At 46.7% G+C, this 27432-nt stretch overlaps 2 protein-coding genes across 2 annotated transcripts; one reads left to right on the top strand and one right to left on the bottom strand.

The window, feature by feature from the left end:
* The first annotated feature begins 21009 nt into the window (after window positions 1-21009).
* LOC136495222 (uncharacterized) lies at window positions 21010-22592 on the top strand. Its single transcript, XM_066491210.1, has one exon. The coding sequence runs from the start codon at window positions 21035-21037 to the stop codon at window positions 22430-22432; it is 1398 nt and encodes a 465-aa protein (XP_066347307.1). The 5' UTR covers window positions 21010-21034; the 3' UTR covers window positions 22433-22592.
* Window positions 22593-26032: 3440 nt separating this feature from the next.
* Window positions 26033-26605, bottom strand: LOC136495987 (uncharacterized). The gene has a single exon (XM_066491748.1). It carries the CDS (start codon window positions 26603-26605, stop codon window positions 26033-26035), a length of 573 nt encoding a protein of 190 aa, XP_066347845.1.
* Between the last annotated feature and the right edge of the window lie 827 nt (window positions 26606-27432).

Below are 27432 nucleotides of genomic sequence, written 5' to 3'. Positions count from 1 at the left end.
GTCGGGAAAACTGAGCTACTATTATGAGGGAACATTTATATTACTTACACTGATTATAGTAAAAAAGAAATAACTTTTAAAAAGAAATTAACATTGGGGTCATTTTATTAGTTACCAACGCCACAGGCAGCCAGGTACAATGCTACGGCCGAGCCCAAGCCTCCGCTCCGCCACCAGGACTGATGACCGAGAGACCTCCGTTGCCCTGCCATACATGCCTTTTGTTCAGAAAAACAGAAGAAACCCATTTTCTATTCTGTGTACCCACTGGCCCACATCGCAATGCAAGCTAGCGTAGCTTCACGTGTTTTGATGTCAAATTGTCGATCGATCGACCAGGGAACGAGCAAGCAAGGCAATAGATCGATCATCGTAGAAATATAACTTAACAAATTTCCAGGTTGGACTACCTTGCACGCCGAAGTCCGGGAGGAGGAGGTGGCGGCTGTAGCGTCTAACCATGTCGGGGCTCAGGCCGCCGCCCCCTTGGGCGGCGGCGGCGTGCCACCCCATGGCGTCGAGCTTGGTGGACAAGCTGGGAGGAGCGTGGCCGCCGGCGCGGCGCCGCCGACGCGGAGCTGGGACCGAAGAAGCGAATGCGGCTGTCCACTCGTCCCGCTGGAGCGCAGGCCTCGCGATCTCGCGCATGATCGCCTCCGTCCTCCCGCCCGCCGATGACGCCCATGTCGCCGTTGTCGCGCACGCAGCCTCCGCAGCGCTCCGTCGTCGTCGTTGCTACTAGCTGAGCAGCTCGCCTATCACGTATGTACGTAGCACGAAGTAATCAGTGCAAGAGAGCAGTAGGCAGCAGTTGCGGTGGTTTTATAGAGTTCTCCCCCACGCAAGCGGTAGCTACGCGTCGTCAAGCGTGTCACTGTCGAGTCGAAGCGTCGCGCCCGCGTTTTTGCGGGCACGATTTCACAAATAATAACTTCGTCTCTAAATAAGGCTTTGGGCAAGTGGCAGCTACGTACTTGGAAACACGGATGAATCTTCACTTCACCTCCACAATCGATGAACGAAAATGAAAATCGAAGAGGAAAATTGACCTTCGTGTTCACTACAAGTAGTAGTAATTAAGGAAAACCGGAGAAGTACGTACTGCTAGTATATATCTCTTGCCAGTTGCCAAGGTACCTGTGCGGTGACATCAGTCCAATGAGCCACTCTTCAACGGTCAGAACAGTGAACGAACGAGGACCGGTTCGGTAGGTAACGACGTAACGTAGAAGTAAAATATGACCCCGCTGGCCCGCTGGCATCCAGCGCGTGGCTATCAATTTTCACTATAATCCATCAACACGTGCATTTTTTAATACGATACCTCTTACCAAAAAATTACTTGTTTTAAATTGTATGTTTTCTTTTTTTTCTTCTTTCTTACACAATAGTCAAAATAAAAAATTCTGTAGTCTTTATATAGTTCCATACCATAGTTTCTTTTTCTATTTGCATGGCACCTCGTTATGTACCTTCAAAATTCCAAAGTGGTATTTTAGATGCAAATTATGAGGTTACGTATGTTATCTGTCATAAGCATTTGGATAATTAGATGCAAATTTAGTTTTACTTTAGATGGTGTTTTTTAATGGCATAAGTGGGTAATTTAAACACATATTAATGGGTTACCTTATGCTGCTTTACAGAATCACGTAATTGGATAGTTATTTGTAAAATAGAATAGAGCCAATGGTTGTTATCATCAATGGTGATTAGAGTTTGAAGAATTGAAGGTCTGATGTTTCTAATTTTAATTTGGTGAGAATCTCTAGGATTATTTTTTCTACCAAGCTTTATGAGGATTAAAATGGATGCTCCATTAAGGACCTAGAGTTAGAATTTCTAGGATTTACATCTTTTTCTATTTTCTAGTATGATATATCTAAGTTTAAGTTATATAATCTCTTATTGCATCCCTTTCTATGATACAATGAATATATTGTTTTGTTTTCAACTTTAAGTTTAGTTCCTGTATTTTTGTATCTACATGTGAAGTTGAAACTCTAGTGCTTATTGTATTTAAAAATTTTCATTTTTTATTCGATTCAAAAAGATTATAGGTCCTAGGTTACTCTCTCTTGGTTCTTACGCTATGATACTCAACATGTTGAATAATTTGCTATATTATAGAATCATATGTGTAGTAGATATATTTTATGAAACAAAGAGTGCTTAAAATTAAATTACCAATATTAATCTGGAAAAATGATTCAGTTCAAATGTATAGACTAATTTAAGATAATAACTTTGCAATTTATTATCATGGGTGTATAAATTAAAGTGAATTGCAATGTCATTTCTATAAGGGTACATTTTTCTATGTTTGATAAACTATTAAAACTAAATATTTATCCTGATATATACATGTTTACTTGGTCTACACTATGGAACATAACACTATTCTTACTTTTAATTTCACCATGATAGATGTGTGTAATTTGAAAATATATATAGCATACTTATGGATATTAAATTATTTTCACGATAGCTTATATCAACATTTATATGTAGATTCAAGAGATATTTTTATTTATTTCATTATGATGGTCTTTGAAAATTGATTTCTTGGGGTGGTTAACTTAAGTCAACCATCCCTAGAAATCATGTATTTTCAGATACGGTTGACATAAGCAACTATTCTGATTCTCTTAAGCTAACCGTCCTTGAAAATAGATATATTTTCAGTGATGGTTTTCTTACTAGAACTGCCCCTAAATATATATATTTGGGGACGATTTATAAGCTTCAGTGCTCTCGGAGCTAGTTACAAACGGTTTGCTAAGTAAACCATCCTTATAAAACAAATACGGCGCCCGTTAAAATCATTTTTATACTTGCGAAGCTTAACTGGTCATTGTTCACTGCTCCACCTAACTAAGTTTGTCCATGTCATTAAAATCTAAATAACATATCGTTCCGTATCTTATCGGCAATGCGACGAAACATATGTTGAATATATCTGCACCAGCTTATCCACAAAGCAAAGGAAACTATAGTGCGTAAGTACCACTGACTTGTTGACTAAGTGTATTGTCTCATGGGTTTTAAAAGTCGTCCTGCAGAGGTGCTTACTGGTGCAACGGTGTTAGACGAATGAGCAGGCCGATTCAACGGTCAAGCTGCAAGAGGACGATGAGTACCGTGTGTGATTACATTATGTACCCGCTGACATGGCATCCACGGGCCATGGACAGGCACGCGCCTTCGAAAATTTTCAGTGAAGACGACCCTCACTACTGGAGATGGCCTCTTTACCGAGGGCTATATCTCGGGTACTCGGCAAAGGGGATCTTTGCCGAGGGCCAACCTCAGAAGCCCTCGGCAAATCTAGGCCCTCGGCAAATAAGCCTTTGCCGAGGGCCGGCCCTTGGCAAAATAAATATTTGCCGAGGGCCTAGCCCTCGGCAAATTGGCCCCCGGCAAATATGGCTGGACGGGTCACGGCGGCCAGTCTTTGCCGAGTGCCCGCCGTCAGGCACTCGGCAAAGATTTTTTATTTATTTTTTAAATATTCTTTGCCGAGGGCCCAGATCTAGGGCCCTCGGCAAAGATTTTTTTATTATTTTTTAAATATTCTTTGCTGAGGGCCATTGGCCAAGCCCTCGGCAAAGACCCTCTTTGCCGAGGGCCAGGTTAGGCCCTCGGCAAAGATTTTTTTTTGGTTTTTTGAACCCAGTTTTTTTGTGGTGCTATAATACATTATTTAAAACTCAATTTTAAAATTTGGGCCAAATTTGACATTTTTTATATATTTCCTAATTTATTTCTTTTCGTTGATTTTTTTCAAATATTTTAAATTTGAACTGCAGGTGGATGGAATAATGCAATTTAATGATTCGAAAAATATTATTCATGGTATTTGGTGTATGTTGAGTCTCTATCCACGAACTCGCATCAAATTTCGGGCATCTTCTTCACGTAACATGACGAGGAACTTGTCCAAAAAGTGTTTTTAAACTATATAAAATCCATACGAAGTCCAAAAGTCATGAAACTTATTGGGGTGTCATGTTATCGCATGTGTAGGCTGTGGTAAAAATTTAAGAATGTTTTGAGCAAGTTGTGACGTCGGATGCCTAAAACCCAGATATATGTGGAGGTGCTGCCGAAATTTTGAACAAACAATAACCTATTACCTTTTTATGCAGGAGAAGAGCGCATCGGAGGGGACCCGAAGGACCCCGATCGTCTTCGTCGGCGTCGCGGTTCTGCCTGCACTGCGTCGCCTCGCCACTGTGTCGACTCGCCACTGCCCCGCTAGCCTGACTTCACCGACACCCTAGGTATAAATAACCTCTTTTTCCGCATGTCTGTCGTAGCCCGCGCGTAACCCAGTTAGGCGTCTCCCGTCCGAAAGAGATACGGCCGTAGGTATGCGGATCTTTGCATATCTGCGACCGTATCTGTTTTGGATTGTCCATGTTTTTTGAACAGCCCGCGGATGCGTAGATAAGTTTGTTTCCATGGTCCGCTCCGGTCCGAGACGGAGTTTCGGCATCACCTCCCTGTTGTTCTTCGGATACACACTCTCCCTGGTAGGACGTGTATCGGGAGAATAGCGGAGAGGTGCTGCCAAAATTCTGTCTCGAAGAGGAGCGGAGCCTAGAAACTGACCTCATCTACGCATCCGTGGGTGGGATTAGGACCTATCCTCACCTATTAGACATTAGGAACACCGCGTAGATGCAATTGATGGTCACAATACTCTGTGATGTAAATGTTAAAGGATGGAGGACCGTCAGTGGATGTACACGGGCTGGAGAAACGGCAGTGACTATGACTATGAATGGGTGAAGGGGACAGATCATTTCTTGAAACATGCATTTGGCCCAGGAGCAGGAGGACATTCTCTAGTTTGGTGTCCCTACAGCAAATGTGACAACAGGAGAAAGGTAGACGAGAAGACCATGGGTAGACATCTTGTGTTCAATGGTTATACGCCTGGCTACTAGCAGTGGATCTACCATGGTGAAGCAGATCGTATAAGAGTGGAGGTGGTGAGAGCACGCCTCGAGGCTTTTGATGATGATGCCGGCGTAGCAGACATGCTAGATGACGCCCACCAAGCTCACTTCGCTGAACGACATGAGAAGGAGGAGATGGAGGAATCCGCAAAGGACTTCTACAAAATGTTGCACTCGACACAGAAACCCGTTCACGAGCGTACAACGATTTCTCAGCTGGATGCGGTTGGATGCGTAATGGGGTTGAAGGCCGAGTTAAACCTGAGTTGAGAAGGCTTCGATAAGATGTTGGTCGTGTTTGGCACCATGCTACCGGAGAAGCACACTTTGCCGACGAACTTGTACGAGGCAGAGAAACTCCTTCATATGCTTAAGATGCCGTATGACAAGATACATGTTTGTCCGAATGGGTGCGTCCTATTTAGGAAAGAACACAAGGACACAAATTACTGTCTAAAGTGTAAATCCTCTAGGTACCTGGAGGTAGACTCTGGTGATGGTCAAAAAAAGCAGCTTCCGATCCCCGCAAGAGTGCTACGGCACCTTCCTTTCCTACCGAGGATCCAACGGCTATTCATGATCAAGGAATCCGCGAAACAGATGACATGGCACAAATATGGCAAACGGTACAATCCTGGGAAGATGGTACATCCGTCTGATGCTAAAGCATGGACGTACTTCAATGACAAACATCGTGACAAAGCAGCTGAGGCCCGTAATGTACGTGTCGCGCTGGCAACAGATGGGTTCAATCCTTGTGGAATGATGGCTGCCCCATACACATGCTAGCCCGTTTTTGTTATCCCCCTCAATCTCCCTCCCGACATCTCTTTTCAACGGCATAACGTATTCTTGTTGTTGATAATTCTTGGACACCCAGGGAGTAATATAGGTGTGTTCATGGAGCCTGTGATTGATGAATTGATCCACACTTGGGAGGAGGGGGTATGGACATACGACCGAGCTACAAAGACAAGCTTCAAAATGCACGTTTGGTACCACTACTCCCTGCATGACTTCCTGGCATATGGGTTATTTGCCGCCTGGTGTGTTCATGGGAAGTTCCCATGCCTAATATGCAAGGAAGCTGTGGTGTTCATTTGGTTAAAGAAGGGTGGCAAGTATTCATCGTTCGACCAGCATCGTCAGTTCCTCCCTATAGACCATGAATTCAGAGAAGACATCAAGAGCTTTACGAAAGGTGTCAAAGTGACAGACCCTAAACCGCACTTGAGGACTGGTGCCGAGGTTCGTGCTCAGATAGATGCTCTCGTGCCCACTGAAGAAGGTGGTTTTGTGGGATATGGTGAGGAACATATGTGGACTCATAAGTCCGGCTTGACGAGGCTCCCCTATTTCGATGACCTTCTTCTGCCACATAATATTGATGTAATGCACACTGAAAAGAATATCGCCGAGGCACTTTGGGGAACTCTCATGGACACTGACAAGTCTAAGGACAACGTTAAGGCTAGAGTGGACCTAGCGACGTTGTGCGATAGACCGAATCAAGCGATGCAGCCTCCTAGTGTCCGAAGCAAGAACTGGAAAAGGCCTAAGGTCAATTTCGTCTTGCAAATCGATCAAAGGAGGGAAGTACTAAAATGGATCCAGACGTTAATGTTCCCAGATGGATATGCAATGAATCTTAGCAGGGGAGTGAACTTAGGCACTCTGCGAGTCAACGGGATGAAGAGTCATGACTACCACATATGGATTGAGCGGCTTCTTCCGGCGATGGTCCGAGGCTATGTCCCTGAGCATGTTTGGCTAGTGCTAGCAGAGTTGAGCTTTTTCTTTTACCAGCTTTGTGCCAAGGAGATATCTCGGACCGTCGCTCAGGAGTTGGAAAAAGCGGCACCTATGTTGCTCTGTAAGCTGGAGAAGATCTTTCCACCCGGCTTCTTCTTGCCAATGCAGCATCTGATTGTGCACCTCCTGTCCGAGGCACGTTTGGGGGGGCCCGTGCAGGCCCGTTGGTGCTATCTAATCGAGAGATGTCTAAAGAGTCTTCGCAAAAAATGTACAAATAAAGCCAGAATTGAGGCTTCCATTGTAGAGGCATGCCTTCGGGAGGAGGTGGCAAACTTCACAACGCAATACTACAAGCCGAACCTTCCTAGCAATCATAATCCACTCCCTCGTTACAATGCTGGCGAAAATGAATCGACCCTCAGCCTTTTCCAAGACCAACTCGACAGCGCAAGTGGATCAACCCCAAAGCTATTAGGAAATGAAGAGTGGCGCAGTATCATGCTATATGTGTTGAATAACCTTACCGAGGTGCAGTTGTTCATCAAGTAAGTTCTCAACGAACTTGTTTCAATACGCCGTCACTATTCTGCATCCAACCCCATTGATTCTCGTTCGGACAGGGAATTTGTTCATGAATTCTGGCATCAATCAAGGGATCCTACCTCGCATGAACAAGACACCCTTGTTTCGCGGGGTGCGGGAGCGGGGAGGCCTGATTTCATTTCTTGGTTCAAACAAAAGGTAATGTCCAATTTAGCTTGTACATTCGATCGTCCAAGGTGATCGTACGTTTGATTAATATAACGATCTATCATGCTTCACCTTGCAGGGCCAGACCGGTTCGTCCATGAGTGATGAGTTGAAACAGGTTGCAAACGGCTATGACGTTAGGGTGAAGTCATTTACCGGCTATGACGTGAACAGATATCGCTTCCACACAACAAGTTACGAGCAGATTCAGCCCAAACAAAAAACCACAAATAGCGGAGTTTGTACACCCAGCACTGATGGCCTCGACTATCATGGTAGAGTTGAGGAAATCTATGAACTCTCATTTTATGGAGACAAACCTCTTAAACCTATCATGTTCAAATACCACTAGTTTAATCCTCGATCAATGAGACGAACCCCTCATCTTGGGCTAGTCGAGATTCGAGAAGATTCCATCTATCCTAGAAAAGATGTCTACATTGTGGCTCAATAGGCCATGCAGGTGTATTATACTCGATACGCCAACCAAGACAAAGAGGATCTTAAGGGTTGGGCTATTGTGCACCAGGTATCTCCATATAGTAAACTACCTGCCCCAAATGATGATGATTACAACTTCAACGCAAACACATATGATGGATAGTTCTATCAAGAAGATGGGCTACCAGGCACGTTTGAGATAGTCTTACCCGAAGCAATCGAAATGGAAGTAGACAACAAAATGGTTGATGGCGAGGTCGATGGAGATGTGGTAGTAAATGCCAAGGACATAGCAATGCTTGAGCGATTACTTCTAGGCAATGACTACGATGACAACATAGAACCTTCAGATAGTGTTGCCCATTTGGACAATTTTGACAGTGATGATGAGACCTATGATCCCAATCATGAAGATTATTCCTAATACATGTAATACTATGTTTTTTAATTTGTGTTTTGTTTATATATTTTGAATCTATTTCTAATATATATACTAATTAGTCTTGTTCATTCATTGTGATTGCAGGTGATTGAACAAAGATGGCGAGCAGATGTCCACGCCGTGACACGCCCTCGGTTTATGGGAGAGACCGCCCTCTCCTTCGAGGTGAGGGGTCATTGTCCGGGGCAGCGTCCGCAGGAGGTGACGAGAGGAGGACCAGGGGCAGCAGCCGTAGGAGGCAGCGGTCTCCTCCCTCACCACATGACGAGGTGCTGGAGGAGGAGCACGTGACGGCCATGGCCATGTCCTCGTCAGAGGACAAGAGGGGTCAGTAGATGGGCGAGGTAGGCGAGGCGCTTGAGGGTGAGGGAGGCAAGGGGCTCGAGGGCGATGGAGGGGGTACCGCTACCCGAACTCCCTACGAGCGAGGTCCCATGAGCCTCCCTCTGGTTTCGCTTCCTCACAACCGCCCAGTGATTCGGCCTATGGCAAAGAGGTAAGTAACTATAGATGTTATCACAATTACTTCATAAGATATGTTGGAAATCATAAGAGAAACTGATAATTTTTCTTAATCACTTGTGCAGAGCCTGGTTGGTTTTATCAGGTACTTCAGCACGCACCCCCGTGAGCATCCTTGGTGTTTTGTGTAGGAAATGGTACCCCGGCATTGTGCAACTGTCCGAAGAGCCGGTGGTGCGGGAGCCGGCCTCCAACTGAGACAGGTACGCACTGGTCATGGATGACACTTACCGCAACAAGCAAGAGCGGGTATTGGCGGAGTTTTGGGTAAGTTTCTCTCGCATAACATTGCTTAATACAACTCATTCATTGGTTAAATGTTTTATTGAAATAATGAATGGATACATCGGTTTTGTATGTAAAAATTTTTCAAGGCCGAAGAAGGACTTGAGGCCCTGGCGGATCGGGTGGCTGTCGCAGCTTGTACGAAGTACATCACCGAGATGCACCACCATGGGCGCGTCCAAGCCTACATAGACTACTACAGGTTGGTACTTAAGCAGTCCCTCCCCAAGCCTCAAGCAAGACTGATTACGCTGACCTGGGACTAGTACCTTGAGGTAGGCGAATAACATTCATAATGATTCATTTTGATATTAAGTATGTTCAATTTCATCTTCTTATATGTCAAATACTCGATGACTTGTAGGTGATTCCCTGGTGATGCCGATCGTATCCCGAGTGCTGGGCCATGATCGTGGACAAGTGGTTATCACAGGACTTTGTTGACACGCACGAGAGGCAGCGGGAACAACGTCTGATGAGGCAAGGTCCAACTCACCATCAAGGCAGCCGTAGCCTCCCCTGATACAAATAAGTATACGTAAGTGATTTCTTTCATTTTTTTTGATGCTCAATTCTGCTTGATTTTTCACCATCTTCCCGTCTTTCTTGTAGGAGGCTACGCACCCGGGTGAGGAGGTCTTAGAGTTCTCTGCGTGGGCTATGTCCCACATGGGTAGGGCGTCGTCCTCTGTCTCCTTCGACCTGGCTGCCCCACCCTAGGTGTACTCCGATCCGAACGTGTACACTAAAGTCCAAGAGTACACATCCTCGGTAAGGGAGATCTATGGGGAAGATTACAATGTGCGCACTGAGCCCATTGATGCAGAGATAATCATGAGGCTCGGAGGAGGCAAGAAGCACGGGCGGTTGTGGATTGCAGACGGCGCCATCGACTCCACCACTGTTCCCTCCCTCGACGCTATCTGAGCACGGAGCACGAGCTCTAGCCAGCCCATACGCTCACGGCCTTCTCCAGCACTGCAGCAGGTCCAGACACTCCAGGTAATTCCTGTTTTACTCGTCGTACATTGATATTTACACACCTAAATTAGATTTGCATTACTGATACATTGGAGTGAAATATTACAGGCCAAGCTGGAAGAAACAAAAAGGCAAAGTCAAGAGCAGAACGTGGAACTGACCGCACAGCTACAGGCTCAGCAGGTCGCGTTCGAGGCCGCGCAGAAGCAGATGGCGGAGATGATGGTGATCATGCAAAGTCTTGGGCAAGCATCGGGTGTACCTGTGTAGTTTTCAGCTCCTCCACCTCCTACTCCTACAGCTACTCCTGTAAGTATGAAAGTTCACTTTTCGCTTATGCTTTGCATGTATGTCGGCCTTCGTGCCGTTGTGGATGTCGGCGTTCGTGCCGTTGTTTCTTGTAGGTTTTGGAAACCTCCCTGTGTAGGGGAGGTGCTGCCAAAATTTTCAATTGAGTCTAATCTTTTTGTATTCCTAGATTATTAGATGCAATCTCTAAGTTCCAATACTGTTTTCCCGGATTACTCACACATGCAATCTCTGCTCCTTTGTGCAGCCTCCGTCTGTGGGTTCCAATCATCCCGGTAGTGCGTCACCGGTTGATCCCGCCTTTCCTTCACCACCATCTCATAGGCTACCTTGATGAGGACTAGTGCTAGATGATGTGGTTTGACTTTATTGTAATATTTGTGGTTTATGGTTCTAACTTGTGCTTGGATTTCATTAACTTGTCGTAATAAACATATGAATGATGATGAACATGTGACTTATCGTTGTAATATATTGTGATTTGTGGTTCACAATTATGGTTGTGATATATTGTGAGAAATGGGTTCTGTGTGATATATATATGAAATGCTTGTGTCGATGGAATGCAAAAAATAAAAAAAATTAAATTTGTGCCTCTTTGCCGAGGGCAATGACCAAGGCCCTCGGCAAAGAAGGGTCCTTTGCCGAGGGCCGTCCCATTGCCCTCGGCAAAGATTTTTTTTAAAAAAAATAAAATTTCTGCAACATTTCTTTGCCGAGGGCCATGGTTGGAGGCCCTTGGCAAAGACTTTTTTTTAAAAAAAAATAAAATTTCTTTGCCGAGGGCCTGCGTGGAAGCCCTCGGCAAAGAGTTTTCAAAAAAAAGAATAATTCTTTGCCGAGGGCCGTCCCATTGCCCTCGGCAAAGATTTTTTGGAAAAATTCTGCATATTTCTTTGCCGAGGGCCATGCTTGGAGGCCCTCGGCAAAGATTTTTCAAAAAAAAAATTCTTTGCCGAGTGCCGCTCCAGCCCTCGGTAAAGGCTTTGCCGAGTGCCCGATAAAGGGTCCTCGGCAAAGACCCTCTTCGCCGACTCAAAATTCCCCGAGAGCTCTTTGCCGAGGGCGGCCCTCGGCAAAGCCTTTACCGAGGGTTAATGGGCCTTTGCCGAGGGCCTAAGGCCCTCAGCAAAGAGGCCATCTCCAGTTGTGCCTCATGGAATACATATAGCCACCCATTATAAATTCGCGACACGTGTTACCTTTCTTCAAACGAGAGCTTTATTAAAACAAACCACTTAAGAGTCATTACAAACCAGTGCTTGATACACTCTGGAACACTGATGAAAGGAAATGCACGCAGCACTGTAGTTTAGGAGAGCATAACCCGCGCGATGCTGCATGAATTACGAATTAGGAAATTGTATGTCAAGTTGACATGGACAACAGAATGCTTATATGTCTCGCTGGCGTGGACATTACAATTGGATTGCTAATTGGTTTTAATTACATGTGATAGTATATTGTTGAGATGGACAGCTTGTATGTTGAGATATAAGCTAGTGGGATTTAAGATCATAAGAGATATGTAGAATTTTTTTTTCTCGATCAGGGGATATAGCCCGTTTTTCATTAAGAGAAGTGAATTACAAGTCAGCTATGAGAGAACCCTTATAGCACAGATTACAAACCACTAAGATAGTAGTGCGTGACCTAGAATAAACATAGGAACAATAAAAAGATAGAAGAAAGAGCGACTGCCCTCAACACCCTAGACCTACAACTGTGCCTGCAATAAAAGTAATCAATGCTAAGGTTGCCCACAACAAAGACAAAGCCGTGGTGGCAAAGCATCCACCAAGAGAAGACACATCAACATCCAATAGCAACGGCGGCAAAGCATCTGCCAGTGAAGACCAAGCGACATGGCAGCCAAGCATCAGCCAAGAAGTGGGCCTAGACGCTCTTGGTAACAAAGCATCTACCAGAGAGGGGACCAAAGAGCCAACAGCGGCAAAGCATCCGCCAAGGGTTCCATCGATGACCAATAACTATCCGCCGAGGAAGAAACAAAGACATCTCCTATGGCAAAGCGTCTGTAGAGGGGAGCGACCATGACACCCTTGGCAGCAAAAGCATCTGCCAGAGAGGAGACCAGCAACAACAGTGGCAAAGCATCAGCTCGAGAACGATAGATGACGACAGCAATGTAAAGAGCTGCAAGACAGACCAAAGCAAGTAGAATTAAGGCACACACAGGCACAATGAGGAGGTCCACTAGAATCCAACGGCTCGGCAGCAACCACGGATGACAGCGACCACATGAGGGAAAAGCGATGAGCCATAGTTGATTCTTCAGTGACGCCTTCAAGAAGGAGGTGACGCCCAAGGGTAGCACCCTGGACGCCATCGGCACTTGCCTTAGAAGCTTCTAAGGCAAGGCTTACGCCCAGAATCTGACAATGACGACATAGAAGCATGGGTTCAACAATGACGCCACCAAGGAGGTATGTGGTGCCTGAGGCGTCACCATCATCTGCTCGGCCAAAGTTGGGCTGAGCTTTTCACCCAGAACCCATGCAACCACCGTCGCATCATCGAGAGACCCACGAGCACCACACTCTGGCCACCACAGCGCCATCCAACCACACCAGGCGGGCTATAGGTTGCCCTACAGGCAGATTTGGCCAGCCATAGGAGAGTAGCAGCCAGCTGTGGCCCCACAAGTAGAGACCCTGTAGGGCGCGGCAGAGTCAAGGTAGGGCGCATCTAGGCACCGACCGTCCAGAACCAGCCGCCAGATGATGGTCGCAGCCTAGCATCCAACTGACCACAAGATTCTCGGCCGCCAGATCTGGCCGCCGGTGGCCAGCAGTCGCAAGCCCCGACCACCATTGCCGACCAGCCTGGCCACAGCCAACCATCGTAGAGGAGCAGATTCGGGCACCGGTGCATAGGCGCGTGGCCTAGGCACCACCATTGGCCGCCTAGGTGAAACACCGCCAGTCGCCGACAAGAAGGGGCGAGCGCCACCGGACGACAAACCGCTGTCGCACGCCGTTGGAGGTGAAGAGGGTGGAGGGGGAGGTGGAGGAGTGAGGCGGAGGGAGGAGGAAGTATGAATAGGCACCGCTTTTTGGGACCGCCACTGGCCGCCACCGCCGCACGCTGGAGGGTGACAACGGCGACCGAAGAGGAGGCCGGGAAGGGGGTGCGTGCTCAGACGCCGGCGTGGTCACCCTCAAGTTGCACGTTGAGAGCGCTCTAGATATATAGATATAGTTGCGTTAGCTCACGCATGATCTTACTTTGACCTCTCCCAACTTTGGCCCAACTAGGGCTACCCAGGAGCCGACTCTCAACTTTGGCCCAACTCAAGTGAAAGCTCTAGTTTGGTTTTGGTGAATTAATAAAACCCTAAGTACTAACCTAGTTTATCAAAGTGTTCATGAGATAGGTAACACATTCCAAGTGGTGAAGCAAATGAAGATCATGACATGATGACGGTGATGCCATGGCGATGATCAAGTGCTTGGACTTGAAAAAAAAAGAAAGAGAAAAACAAAAGGCTCAACGTAAAGGTATAAGTGGTAGGAGCCATTTTGTTTTGGTGATCAAGACACTTAGCTAGTGTGATCACATTTATGTTTAATAGCTGTACTATTAAGAGGGGTGAAACTCGTATCGAAATACGGTTATCAAAGTGCCACTAGATGCTCTAACTCATTGCATATGCATTTAGGATCTAGTGGAGTGCTAACACCCTTGAAAATGTTTGTGAAAACATGCTAACACACATGTGCACAAGGTGATACACTTGGTGGTTGACACATTTGAGCAAGGGTAAGAAACTTCACCGGTGCCCTGTACAGAAAAGACAGGATTTCACAGAGTGCACCGGACGCTGGCCTCAACTGGACCGGTGCGTCTAGTCAGTGGAAGCCGTGAAGATGTAGAAGTCGGTCTTCGACCCGACGCTGGGTCACTTCATGACCGGACACCGATGGGGGTGTGTCCGGTCCTGCTGATGTGACAGCGCATAGAGGAGACAATGAGTGACCAAACGCTGGGTGAGTCTGGCTAGGCATGATCGGACGCGTCCGGTCATGAGTGGAGGCTTACTAGAAGTGATCGGACGCTGGGGTCCTGCGTCTGGTCAGGGCACTATGCTGTGTCCGGTCATCACTTGACTGTTGGGATCGGACGCTCAGTATTTGAAGACAGGGATGATGTGGCAGCCATTCGTTGACCGGACGCTAGCAGGGTGCGTCCGGTCGATCTGACCAGAGCGTCCGGTCACCCCGAGTTGTGCCTAGTAAAGGGGTACAACGGCTCTATTTCATGGGGGCTTCTATTTAAGCCCCATTGCCGGCTCTAGCTCACTCTTTTGATCATTTGCATTGACATAGCAACCTTGTAAGCTTAGCCAAAGCCCTCCTACTTATCTCCATCATAGATTCAACATCTTTGTGAGATTAGGAGTGAATCCAAGTGCATTGCTTGAGTGTTTGTATCTAGAGGCACTTGGTGTTCATGTTTCACTGTGGGATTTGCTTGTTACTCTTGGTGGTTGCCGCTACCTAGACGGCTTGGAGCAGCGAGGATTATCGAGCGGAGGTTGATGATTGTCTCCGGCTCCGATCGTGGTGATTGTGAGGGGTTCTTGACATTTCCCCAGTGGAGAGCCAAAAGGTACTCTAGTGGATTGCTCGTGGCTTATGTGATCCTCATCTTATGTTGGTTGTGCGGCACCCTATTAATGGTTTGCCGTATGATGCCAAGTAGCGTGTGAACCTCCAAGTGAGTGAATCGCCATAACGAGGACTAGCTTGCCGGTAAGCAAGTGAACCTCGGTAAAAAATCATTGTGTCATCATTTGATTCTGAGTTGATTGGTCTTCATTGGTATTCATTCTTGTGTTTGATTGGTTCATTCCTCGACTCGGCGGTATATTCATCTTGCTCTCTCTTTTTACATTACCGCAAACTAGTTGTCAAGCTCTTTAGTGTAGCTAGTCGTGAGAGCTTGTTAGTTTAGTTAGTGTGGCTCTTTAGTTAGCCTCTGAGAACACACTAACTTAGTGTAGTGACATAGTCATTGTGTGGATAGAGACTATATAAACTAGAATTGTGGTAGGTGGCTTGCATTTTTAATAGGCAAGAGCAACACTTGCTTCGCCTCATATTTATCTAACCGGTTTGTTAAGTGTTGTTGTACAAAATTTTAATAGGCTATTCACCCCTAGCCTTTAGAACCTTTCGTCAGGCTACCAGTCGAACTCTCTTAACGGGCATCCTACTAGTGATTTCTACTCCTATTAGCACACGATCGAGTTGAGTTTCTCTACGGCTGGGGCATAGTTTGTCTAGAGTACGAAATCATGATCTATATATCTGCTCCTTCAACATCTTTGCAATGAGTTAGAAACCACCAACTCATTAGCACGGAGAGGCCCCCTCACTATGGGAAACAGATCCTTTGTCGAGTGCAACTTTCTTTGCCGATGGCTAAAAGTCGGGCACTCGGCCAAGAGCTATTTTGCCGAGTGCTGCACTCGGCAACGATATACACTCGGCAAAGAAGGCTTTGCCGAGTGTCAAGCACTCAGCAAAGCCAGACACTCGGGAAATCTGAGATGTCCTGGTTTGTAAGCATCGTTCATGATAACATGCACCAAACCTTCTTAAATTTTTATCACATCCTCCATATACGATATCACGACATCTCGACAAGTTTCATGATTTTTGGACTTTGTTTGCATTTTATAGAATTTAAAAACAATTCGTCCGCAAGTTCTCGGTCATGTTTCATGAATAAGATGTTTGAAATTTCGGGTCCGTTCCTGGATACGGCCTCACACTATACTCAATACCATGAATATCATTTTTTGAATCATTAAATTCCATTATTCGATGCACGTGCAGTTCAAATTTGCATTTTCCGAAAAAATTCAATTAAATGAAATAAATTAACTAAATATAGCAAACAGTTTAGAAAATGTACCAAATTTCGACATGGAGTACCAAGTACTATAAGAGGACTACAGAAAAAGTTTGGAGGTCAAAATACAAAAAAAAATGGTTTGCCGAGTGTCATCTTTTGACACTCGGCAAACATGCTCTTTGCCGAGTGCCGGATGCCAGGCACTCGGCAAAGTGTTCCCTTTGCCGAGTGTCCGCGGGGACACTCGGCAAAGAGCGTGCCAAATTTTTTTAAAAATGTTTGCCAAGTGCCTCTCCGCCCGGCACTCGGCAAAGTGGTATTTTTTTAAAAAAAAATACGATGCAGTGCGGTTTAGGGTTTAGATTTCAAAAAAAAGGAAACACGTTTGCCGAGTGCCTCGATCTGGCACTCGGCAAACCGGCAGCCCTAGTCCTTTGTCGAGTGCCAGATCAGGCCACTCGGCAAACGTCCCATCCACACTCAAATCGGCCAACCGTTAGCTCCCTCCCTCCCACACACACACACACGCACACACGCGCGTCGTCGTCCCACCCCGCCCCGCCCTCGCACAGCGGCACGCCCCCGCCGGCGTGCCCCCATCGCCTTCGCCTGTCCCGCCCACCGACGCGCCCTCGCCCGCCCCACCCCGCCGACGCGCCCCCGCCGCTCCACCACCCGCGCATGGCGGCGCGGCCCAGCCAGCGTGCCCCCACCACCTTCGCTGCTGGCCCGCCCACACCGGCGCGCCTCCGCCGGCCGCCCCAGACACTGTGGACCACCGGCGCCCGCCACCCCATGCCCGCCGCTCCAACCCCACGGCCCGCGCCCGGCCCACGGCAGTGCCGCCCCAGCCCTCTCGGCATGACCCCGGCCGTCCTCGGCGCGCCCCCAACCGTCGCGGCCATCCTTTCCCCGTCCCCGGTGCGCCTCGGCCGACCCCGATGCCCTCCTAGCCCCCGACACCATATGTGAGTAGTAGAGTAGCAGTGGTAGTATGTTTTAGTAGAAGTAGAGTTCGGTAGAGTAGTAGTAGTAGGTGGTGGTTGTGGTGGTGGTAGTAGTAGTACAGTAGGTGGTTGTGGTGGTAGTAGTAGTAATAGGTGGTGGTGGTGGTTGTAGTAGTACAAGAGTAGAGTGGTGATGGTGGTGGTGGTGTGTAGTAGAAGAGTAGAGTGGCGGCGGCGGCGGCGGTGGTGGTGGATGAATGTGACTTGGCAATGATATGTTGAATTGAATGCATATGTATATGTGGTTGTCGGTCATCGTGCCGTATGTTTTTTGAAGGTTTTGGATATCTCACCGTGCAGGTGAGGTTCTGCCAAAATTTTGAACTGAGATAGTATTTTGTTCTTTTTTTTGCAGCGAAGAGCCGTCGTAGCCGAGCCGGAGTATCTCGGTGACCCCGATCGTCTTCCTCACCGCTGCGGGTCTGCCTGCACCGCATCGCCTCGCCAGTGCACCGACCCAACACATCCCCGCTAGCCTAACTCCACTGTCACCCTAGTTATAACCCCTCTTTCCATATCATGGTCGTAGATCACGTAACCCAGTTAGGCGTGTCCTGTTCGAAAGAGATACAGTTGGACGTATGCAGATCTTTGCATATCTACGACCGTATCTGTTTTGGATTATCCATGTTTTTTGAACAGCCCACGGATGCATAGATGGGTTAGTTTTCATGGTCTGTTCAGATCCGAGATAGAGTTTCGGCATCACCTCTCTGTTGTTCTCCAGATACGCACTCTTCTTTGACAGAATGTGTATCTGAAGAACAATGGGGAGGTGCTGCCGAAATTCTGTCTCGGATAGGAGTAGAGCATGGAGACTAACCTCATCTACGTATTCGCGGGTGGGATTAGGACCTATCCTCACCTATTAGACAGTAGGAACACCATGTAGATGCAATTGATGGTTACTTTGCTCAGTGATACATATGACGAGGACGCTGGAGATGAGGTGTGAAATCTGAAGGACATACAAATACTTGAGCGATTATGTTTAGGCAATGACAACGAAGACAACATTCCTCCTTCGGATTGTGTTGATGAGTTGGACAATGTTAATAGTGATGACGAGACCTATGATCCAGCTAATCTCAATCATGAAGATTATTTCTAATACATGTAATACTATGTTTTTGTAATTATATTTTGTTTATTTTTGCATATATTTCTAATACATGTATTACTATGTTTTTTGTAATTATGTTTTGTTCATTTTTGCACCTATTTCTAATTACGTCTTGTTTTCCTTTTTTATTGCAGGTGATTGAACAAAGATGGCGGGCGACCGTCATAGGTCCGTGAACTCGATTTCTAATACATGTATTTTTTCATTTGTTGTTCACTTGGTGATGGACTTGTGATATACTTTTGATGCACTTGTGGACTTTGATGGACTTGTGAATTTATTTGCATGGAATTGATCACTTATTATTATATATGTGATATATATTGTGATGGATGTGATATGTGTGGATGGATGTGTGGATGGATGAGATATATATGTGATGAATGAGATATATATGTGATGGATGAGATATATATGTGATATATGTTTGTATGAATTTATTTGTCATGATGGAATGTAAATAAAAAATAAAAATTGCCGTTTTGGGTCACTTTGCCGAGTGCTGCACTCGGCAAAGGACCCCGTTGCCGAGTGTCATGGTCACATCACTCGGCAAAGCTGGAAAATGGGCGCTCGGAAAATCATTTTTCAGCTTTGCCGAGTGCCATGACCATGGTACTCGGCAAAGAATTTTTTTAAAAAAAAAATCAAACTTTGCCGAGCGCAGGCTAGGGGGCACTCGGCAAAGAATTTTTAGGGAAAAAAAAACATATTTGCCAAGGGCCGAATAGAGGGCACTCGACAAAGAATTTTTTAAAAAAAATCTTTGCCGAGTGCCTGCAGGGTTGGCACTCGGCAAAGCGACCGTCAATGGGGCCGGCCCCGTGACTGTCGCTTTTCTTTGCCGAGTGCCCGATAAAAGACACTCGGCAAAGCGAACTTTGCCGATCAATTTTTTACCGTGTGTTCTTTGCCGAGTGCCGTATTCGGCAAAGGCTTTGCCGAGTGCAATTTGGCATTTGCCGAATGCCTTAGACACTCAGCAAAGAACCTGAATCCAGTAGTGCCTGCCATTTCTGATAATGACACAGGTCGCTGCCCTTCCGGACCAAGAAAAAAGCCTCCATCAACATGACAACATTGATTCTAGGGTATCTCCGCTGACGAAGAGCAGTATGTATGTATGGTGATTGGTGAGTAAGTACAGTGACGGTTGAATCTCATATATAGTTTACAGGGAAAGAAAAGATAAACAGGCCAAATACTTAAAAGAGAAAGTACAGACATTGTGGCCCATTTCAAGAAATTCTAGGCCACTGACCATTCAGAAAAAAGGAAGAATTCTGGCCCAGTCCAGATCGTTATTATATCTTCTCGGAGGCGCGCTCGTGGCCTGCTACTGCCGCTTCTGCTCCACCAGTACGACGACCAGTCAACGACAACTGGAGTGGAGGGGGGCGGCAAACTGAAATGGGATCGAATATTACTGCCCCCCTTGATTACTCCAGTAACTTCAACATTCTTCACCCTCCCGGAGAAAAAAATAAGCAGAACAAAGGAAACGCATAGGGGTGGTAAAGGATAGCTGCAGAATTAAGCAAAGGATAACCCATGCATCATGCATGCTCGGAAAGCCTGGAGCTGCCTTTTTTCCGTTTCCTGAAAATCTACACGCCTCTTCAGAAAGCCGGCGTTCACATGTCAGATGAGGCGAAGACGAATCACATCGCAGCAGCAAATCGGATCGGATCACATCTACTACGTATCTACGCCCATGGGGGCTTGTGCAGTCTTCAAAATTGACACGGCCGTACAGGGCATCCAACTACGCATATTCTGTGCCAGCAGCAGGTAGAGGAGCTTCAACACGCGCGTATCAGCACCCTAGGTCCCCAGCTTTTGTGAATCTGGAGCTCGCCGGATCATCAGGATCAGGATCAGGATCAATGAATGCGTCCTGAAGTGTGGACTAGCTGCTTCTTTCCTGTTTCGGCACATCAGGATGATCTGCGTGCTCCTCCGTTACTAGAAACATCCACTGAACGAGATTGTCGGAATAATCCTCCAAGCATAAACGATCAACGATCGAGAGGCCGGTGAGCCGTGCATGGCCCATTGTCTGACCTTGGCGACGCCGCCCTTGTGCCGTGTGTGCTCCGGCAACCATCCATGCACCGGCAGCCGGCTCCACCATCTTTTGGTGGCTAGGCTAGACGCTAGCTAGAGCGTAATTAAATAGTCTACGACCATACAGTGCATGCAGTTCTAGAGGTTACTCTATGCTACGTCCCAAGTGCCCAAGAGGTCCTTTTCCTCAAATTAATTCTGGCATTTTGATCTAGCACATTCCTGCGGTTTCCGTCCACAGTAGCAGCAGCAGCTAATCACCCCGGGAGCGCGAGGCCTGCTGCCAGTTCTGCTCGGCCGCGATCAAATTCTTTCCCTCCCTTTCGTCGCGTGCTTCACGACCAAGTCTTGTAGCTTCCTCTCCCCGCCCGAAAGCCAAGGATCTATCGCTCCAAAGCTTCCCAATTCCAACGTCATCGCAGCAGCCTATCGAGCCCCCGAACAAACACAGCCCGCGCGCGCGCGCAGAGACTACGTGCACGCACGAACCTCGCGCGCGTCCGCAATGGCGGAGGCGGCCGACACGGCTCCAGCGCAGCAGCAGCAGGCTGCTAGAGTAGTTTCGACGACGACCTCGCCGACACGGCTCCAGCAGCAGCAGCAGCAGGAAACGTCCGCGTGGCTGCAGCAGGTGCTCGCGCTGCTGTTCCCGTCCAACCTCGCCGCGAAGGCGGCGCTGTTCGCGCTCGTGGTGGCGCTGCTGCCGCTGCTGCCGTCGGGGCAGGCGGAGGCGCCCAGGATCTGGGAGCTGCCGCACCTCCTCCTGCTCGGCATCATCATCTCCTACGGCGTCTTCGGCCAGAAGAACGCAGACGCCGCCGAGGTGGCCGCGGCGGCGGCGGGAGCGGCTGCCGACGACACCAAGCTGCTGCCCGTCGTCGACAACGAGGCGGCGGTGGAGGCCTACGTCTCGCAGATGATGCAGGGCTCGCTGGTCTTCGAGGAAAACGACGATGATGGAGCCAGCAAGGATGGCGGTGGCGTCCAGAAGGCGTGGAGCTCTCAGTACCTTCCAGACGACCCGCTCGTGGTCGTCGCGGACACTTCAGCGCCAGGGACCAACAGCGGCAACGACGTCATCACCGACACGGGTGAGAAACCACTCCTCCTGCCCGTCAGGAAGCTGAAACCAGCGGGCGAGGAGTCGGCGGCGGCGGCGGCGACACCAGCACCAGCAGGGGATATGATGAGCGACGGCAGCGGCATTGAGGAGGAGGAAGAAGAAGAAGAGTTACTCCTAGCTCCCAAGTCGGGAACGGGATACGACGTCGTGCGCGGTCACGCCATCCCTTCGCCGTCCTCCGTCCTTGACGCCGACCTGACCCTCTCGCCGTCGTCGCCGCCTCTGCTCCCGCCTCCGCCTCCTCCTCCTCCGCCGCCGTTTCTCGGGCGACGCAGCAGCCTCCTGAAGGCCAAGGCGAGAAGCTTCAACGAATTCGGAGCACTTAGTAGCAACCGGAGCCCGAACGGAAGTCTGGGCTCGCACAGCGCCACGCGCGCTGGCATCAAGCAGTTCCGGTCCAGATCCGCGGTGCAAGCGACGAGGAGCACCTTCGGCCGTCGCTACGATCCTGTAGTGCCCATCGACGACGAAGCATACGACGAGACGTTGTCGTTGGGTGAGATGGCTGCGGCGTCGGACAGCTCGTTCAGCAGTGATCTCGACGACGATGACACCATCAAGGAGGAAAACAGCTGCGAAGATAACGGGGTTGATGAGGACGGCGACGGCAACTCGTGCGACGAGGAGCTGTTTGAGCTGGCGACGAGGCCGGGACCGGAGGGGGAGACGGAGACGGAGACGGAAGAGGTGGAGGACGAGGTGGACAGGAAGGCCGACGAGTTCATAGCCAAGTTCAGGGAGCAGATTAGGATGCAGAGGGTCGAGCCGGCCAGGAGATGACCCACCGAACACGTCCGATGAAGTGAGGCTCACAGTCAGCCTCCCTCATGTTCGTGTATGATAGCGTGCTATTTCTTTTACGTTTGTTCTTTCTTTCATTTTGGGTGTTGTAATGTAATTACAGCCTGAACAGCGGTGTAAATTACTGTAACAACGTAGAGCCGGGGCTTATGGTTTACTCCTATCTCATTTGAATTGGCTTTGATCCTTACTGGTACTAATCTGTTGTCGAGTTTTGACCTTTTGCGTTGTCTGAGTGCCTCTTTGGCAGGGCTCTGCTTCGGCTCCTGGAGTTGTAGCAAATGGTGATTTGCATAAAGGCTCCTCCGACGGAGCACTGGAAGAGCCGGGGCCCTTTTAGGCAGTGGCAGGCGGAGCCACAAAACCAAGCTTCTCCGGGCTGATAGACTTAGTGGATCGACTAGGTGTAGATCAGTGAGTGTACATGTGTCTATTCGGGATAAAACAACATAGATCATGAAATAGACAGAGGGAGAGACTAAAGAGAGGGGATATGTTACCGACCATCAGTGGGCTTGGCGGATGAGCTGGCCATGACGTTGGTGAAGAAGGCGTTGTCGAGTTGGGGTCGATGGAGAGGGGCGACGCACTCCAGTGACGACGGCGAGTCGAGGAGGATGGTGGCGGCGCTTCCCACCGCTGTTGCGCTCCCTTAGATCGGATTAGGGTTCTGTCGGTGGGGTACCGTGGCAACCGGTGAATCTCGTACCACGAGCCATCGGCCCCCACCTCTTTATATAGCGCAGTGCGACGGGGGCCACCAACCATATAGGGTTGATCGCCCCCGATCAGGACACGGGATCAAGGCCCAAGTTGACCGTTGGGCCAATCTTGGTGGAGAGATACTGTAAGGGCGTAAAAGGACGCAATTGCCCTCCGCTGCAAGTTTTATTTGTTGATAATTTTTAGAAATGCCTATTCACCCCCTCTAGGTGACATCAATGTCCTTTCATATTCTTGAACTTTGTATAAACACAATTGTCCTCCATATTTTCTTTAAACCCAAACTTCCTTATCATTCCATCAAACTTTAAATACCACTGTCTAGAGGCTTGTTTTAATTCATAAATGGATTTCCTCAGGCGACATCCCATATGTTCTTTTCCTTTACGGCAAAACCTTTTGGTTGTGCCATGTAGACATTCTAATCTAAATCCCCGTTAAGGAAAGCCGTCTTTATATCCATCTGATGTAATTCTAAATCGTAATGCGCCACTAACGCCATTATGATTTTAAAACAAACCTTGCATGAGACTAGAGAAAATGTCTCATTATAATCTATTCCTTCTCTTTGCGTAAAACCTTTTACCATAAGTCACGCTTTAAATCTTTCCACATTCCCTTTGGAGTCATATTTAGTTTTGTAGACCCATTTACAGCCTACTGTCTTGGCTCCTTTAGGAATTCTTTCTTAGTTCTAAACACTGTTGGTGCTCATTGATCTCATTTCATCTTGCATGGCTTCAAGCCACTTTGATGAGTAAGCGCTTCTCCTGGCTTATTCAAATGAAGTGGGATCACCCTCCATTTGGAATTCTTTATATTCATAGACTTCGTAGTCATCAGGAATGGCTGGTTTTCTGGCTCTTTGAAACCTTATGGGGGCCTCATTAGTTGGTGCTTGTTCTATATAGGGCTGTTGTTGCCCTTCCTCATGTGCGACAACTTGTTCTATAGGATCCTAAAGGATAGGTTCCTCATGTTCATTTATTGTTGCCATGGTAGAACTAACAACAGGTGCTGTCACAAATAGTGTCCTGTAATGTTGGTGCAGCAGCAACAAGTAGTGAGAAAAATGGCTCCTGAACCATTAGATTGGGCACGTATACCCGCTTCTCCTCAAAGTTAATTTCTCGTGCCGCCATGCTCTCTCTGACCATATCATCCTTCAAGAATATAGCGTGTCTTGTTTCTACAAACTCCGTATGTATGTCAGGACAGTAGAAACGATAACCTTTTGACTTATTAGATAGCCAATGAAATGACAACTTATTATCTTGGAGTCTAGCTTCCCAATGTTTAGGTTAAATACTTTGGCCTTAGCTGGGCATCCCCACACACGTAAGTGGTTAAGTGAGGGTTCCCTTCCTATCCACAACTCATATGCTATTTTGGGTACTGACTTGCCAGATACTCGATTGAGAATATGAATGGCGGTTTTTAACACCTCCATTAATAAATTTATCGGTAAAGTAGAGTAATTTATCATACTTCTCACCATATCCATTAAGGTACGGTTACGTCTTTTAGCTACTCCATTCTGCTAAGGCTCGGCCGGTGTAGAGTACTGGACAACTATGCCATTTTCCTGTAAGAACTTTGCAAAAGGTCCAAGAACTTGGCCATATGGGGTATGTCGACCGTAGTACTCCCCCCCACGGTCGGATCTAACTATATTAATCTTTAAATTATGCTGATTTTCTACTTCAACCTTAAATATCTTAAATTTATCCAATGCTTTTGATGTTTCCTTAATTAGATAAATATAGCCATAACGAGAATAATCATCTGTGAATGTTATAAATGAATCATAACCATCCACACTTTTCATAGAAAAAGGACCATAGATATCTATGTGAATTATTTCGAAAATTCCTGCACTTCGTTTAACGTCTTTCTTTATTTTCTTAATATACTTTCCTTTAATACAATCAATACAATGTTCTAAATCTAAAAATTCTAATAACGGAAGAATTGATTTCTTAATCAATCGTTCTTTTCTTCACCTCAAAATATGGCCTAAATGACAGTGCCATAATTTCGATGATACATCATGAACTCTCTTCCGCTTATTTCTTGCATTCATAGACGAGGAGGCATCCTCATTCTCAGTGCTCATAGCATTCACATTCTCAGAAAATGATAACAAATAAAGCTCATCTTGTCGGAAGGCAAGACCAACACACTTATGATTAAACATTATCTTACATTTGCCATTACCAAAATGGCAATCAAATCCATCATCGTCTAAACGTGAAACACTTATTAAGTTTCTACAAAAAAGGGTACATAAAAGACATCTATAAGCTTAAATACAAAGCCATCATTTAATTCTAATGGGAGTTCTCCAATGGCTTCAACTTCAGCTTGGAATCTATTTGCCACCTTAATGTGTCTTTCTCCTCTTTGCAGGGTCCTCCTCGTATGGAATCCCTGTAATGAATTTACAACATAAATTGTTGCACACGAATCAATCCACCAAGTAGATTTTGCATAACTTAAATGCAAGGACTCATCTACGAATGTAATAATGTCCTCACCTTTTCTCATTAGGTGCTTCAGGAAATCTGGACAATCCTTCTGATAGTGTCCAGTATTCTTGCACCATTTGTAGGTGTTCTTGTCCACTTGAACATAGTTGGATTTCTAATGATGATCTTTCTTAGGGGCTTTTCCTTGTGAGTTAGAGGAGGAGCTATTGTCCCACTGAGGTTTTCCTTGTGGTTTGTCTTTCTTATTGTAAAAGTTCTTCCTTTTATTTTCCTTCACATGGTTAGCTAAGTCACCATGTGAGCTCTTAAGCCTCTCCTCTTCTTGCACACATATTGCAATGAGCTTCTCAATGTCTCACTTATCTGGCTATAAGTTGTAGTTCACAACAAAAGTCTCATACCCTTTGGGCAAAGAAGCAAAAATCAAATGAATTAGGAACTCATCCTTGAGCCTTAAATCCATAGGCTTGAGCTTAGATGCCGTGTTGTTCATCTTCAATATGTGCTCTCTAATCCCTCCACCAGAGTATTTCTCATTGACTAACTTCTTAATTAGAGTGCTTGCATAAGCCTTTGAAGAGCCAGTAAACTGACTCTCCACCTTCTTGAGATACTCAGTGGTGGTGGTATATTCTCGGATTGATCCCCTTATTGGATCCTCAATGGAGCCCTTAATCACCACCAAACACTTGCGGTTTGAACTATCCCACTTCGCACGATCAAGATTGTACTTCATTCGCACTTCTGCATGGTCACGTTGTCGAGTAGCGAAAGCTACATCAGTCTCATTTGCTTCCCTCACCGGGTCCACTGGTTTAGTGGGACACGAAGAGATAAGTGCTAGATCATTGTCAGAGAGTCCAAGTGCTATCTCAAGCTTCTCTCGCCATGTGTTATAGTTACTCCCATTGAGAGACGGAATAGACGAGATAAACGTCATTGGGTTGTAGCATGAAAACAACGTAAGAGAAAGTGAGAAACATTTAACATAATAATTGCATGCCTTAATTTAATGTTGGTCAAAATTAAAATATACCACATTCTTCTACACTAATTCTACATCATCATTGGGCAGAAATAGAACGAATGCATAAAACTCATAAATTAAAAATTTATAGTATTGCTATCAACAGCTTTGGAAAGAAAATAGCAATATCATAAATACAATATTCTTCTACATTAATTCTATGTCACCGTTGGACAGAAATGGAATTAATGCATGGAAAACAACTCATGAATAAACTCGTAGTATTGTTATCATCAACGTTGTTCAGAAAATAACAATACCATAATTTAACTTAAACGAAAAACGACTACTCCTCCAATTAAAATTTTTCCGTTGGTTCCAATTTAATTAGATGATCATAAACATCATCTTTGTAGTGGAAGCATGAAAATAATCTTAAAATAATATTATTCAGAAGCATTTTAAATTACTTATCTACTCTCTGAACAAAATTTTCCCGTTGGTTCAAATTTGTGCAAAGATAGAACATGAAAACTTCACAAAATTCATAAAAATGCTTCTGAAAAATAATAAAACTAAATGGACTCAAACTTTTCACTTTGGCCCGGCATCAAAATCGTCCCACAGCCCAGCCTTGCATGCGCCGCGCTCGGCCCACGGCCCAGCCGTAAAAAAACAGCCTGGCCCAGCCGCGCGCGTGCCACTCCCCGCGCCCAGGCCGTAACATGGACCTGGGCCGGGATCCTCTTCTTCGTAGGGCCAAAAGCTGCATGATCAACGCCGGTCGTCGGATGTGATCC

This window comes from Miscanthus floridulus, chromosome 12 (genome assembly GCF_019320115.1).
Source record: "Miscanthus floridulus cultivar M001 chromosome 12, ASM1932011v1, whole genome shotgun sequence".
Lineage (NCBI taxonomy): Eukaryota > Viridiplantae > Streptophyta > Magnoliopsida > Poales > Poaceae > Miscanthus > Miscanthus floridulus.
This window is presented reverse-complemented; position numbering and strand designations above follow the sequence as displayed.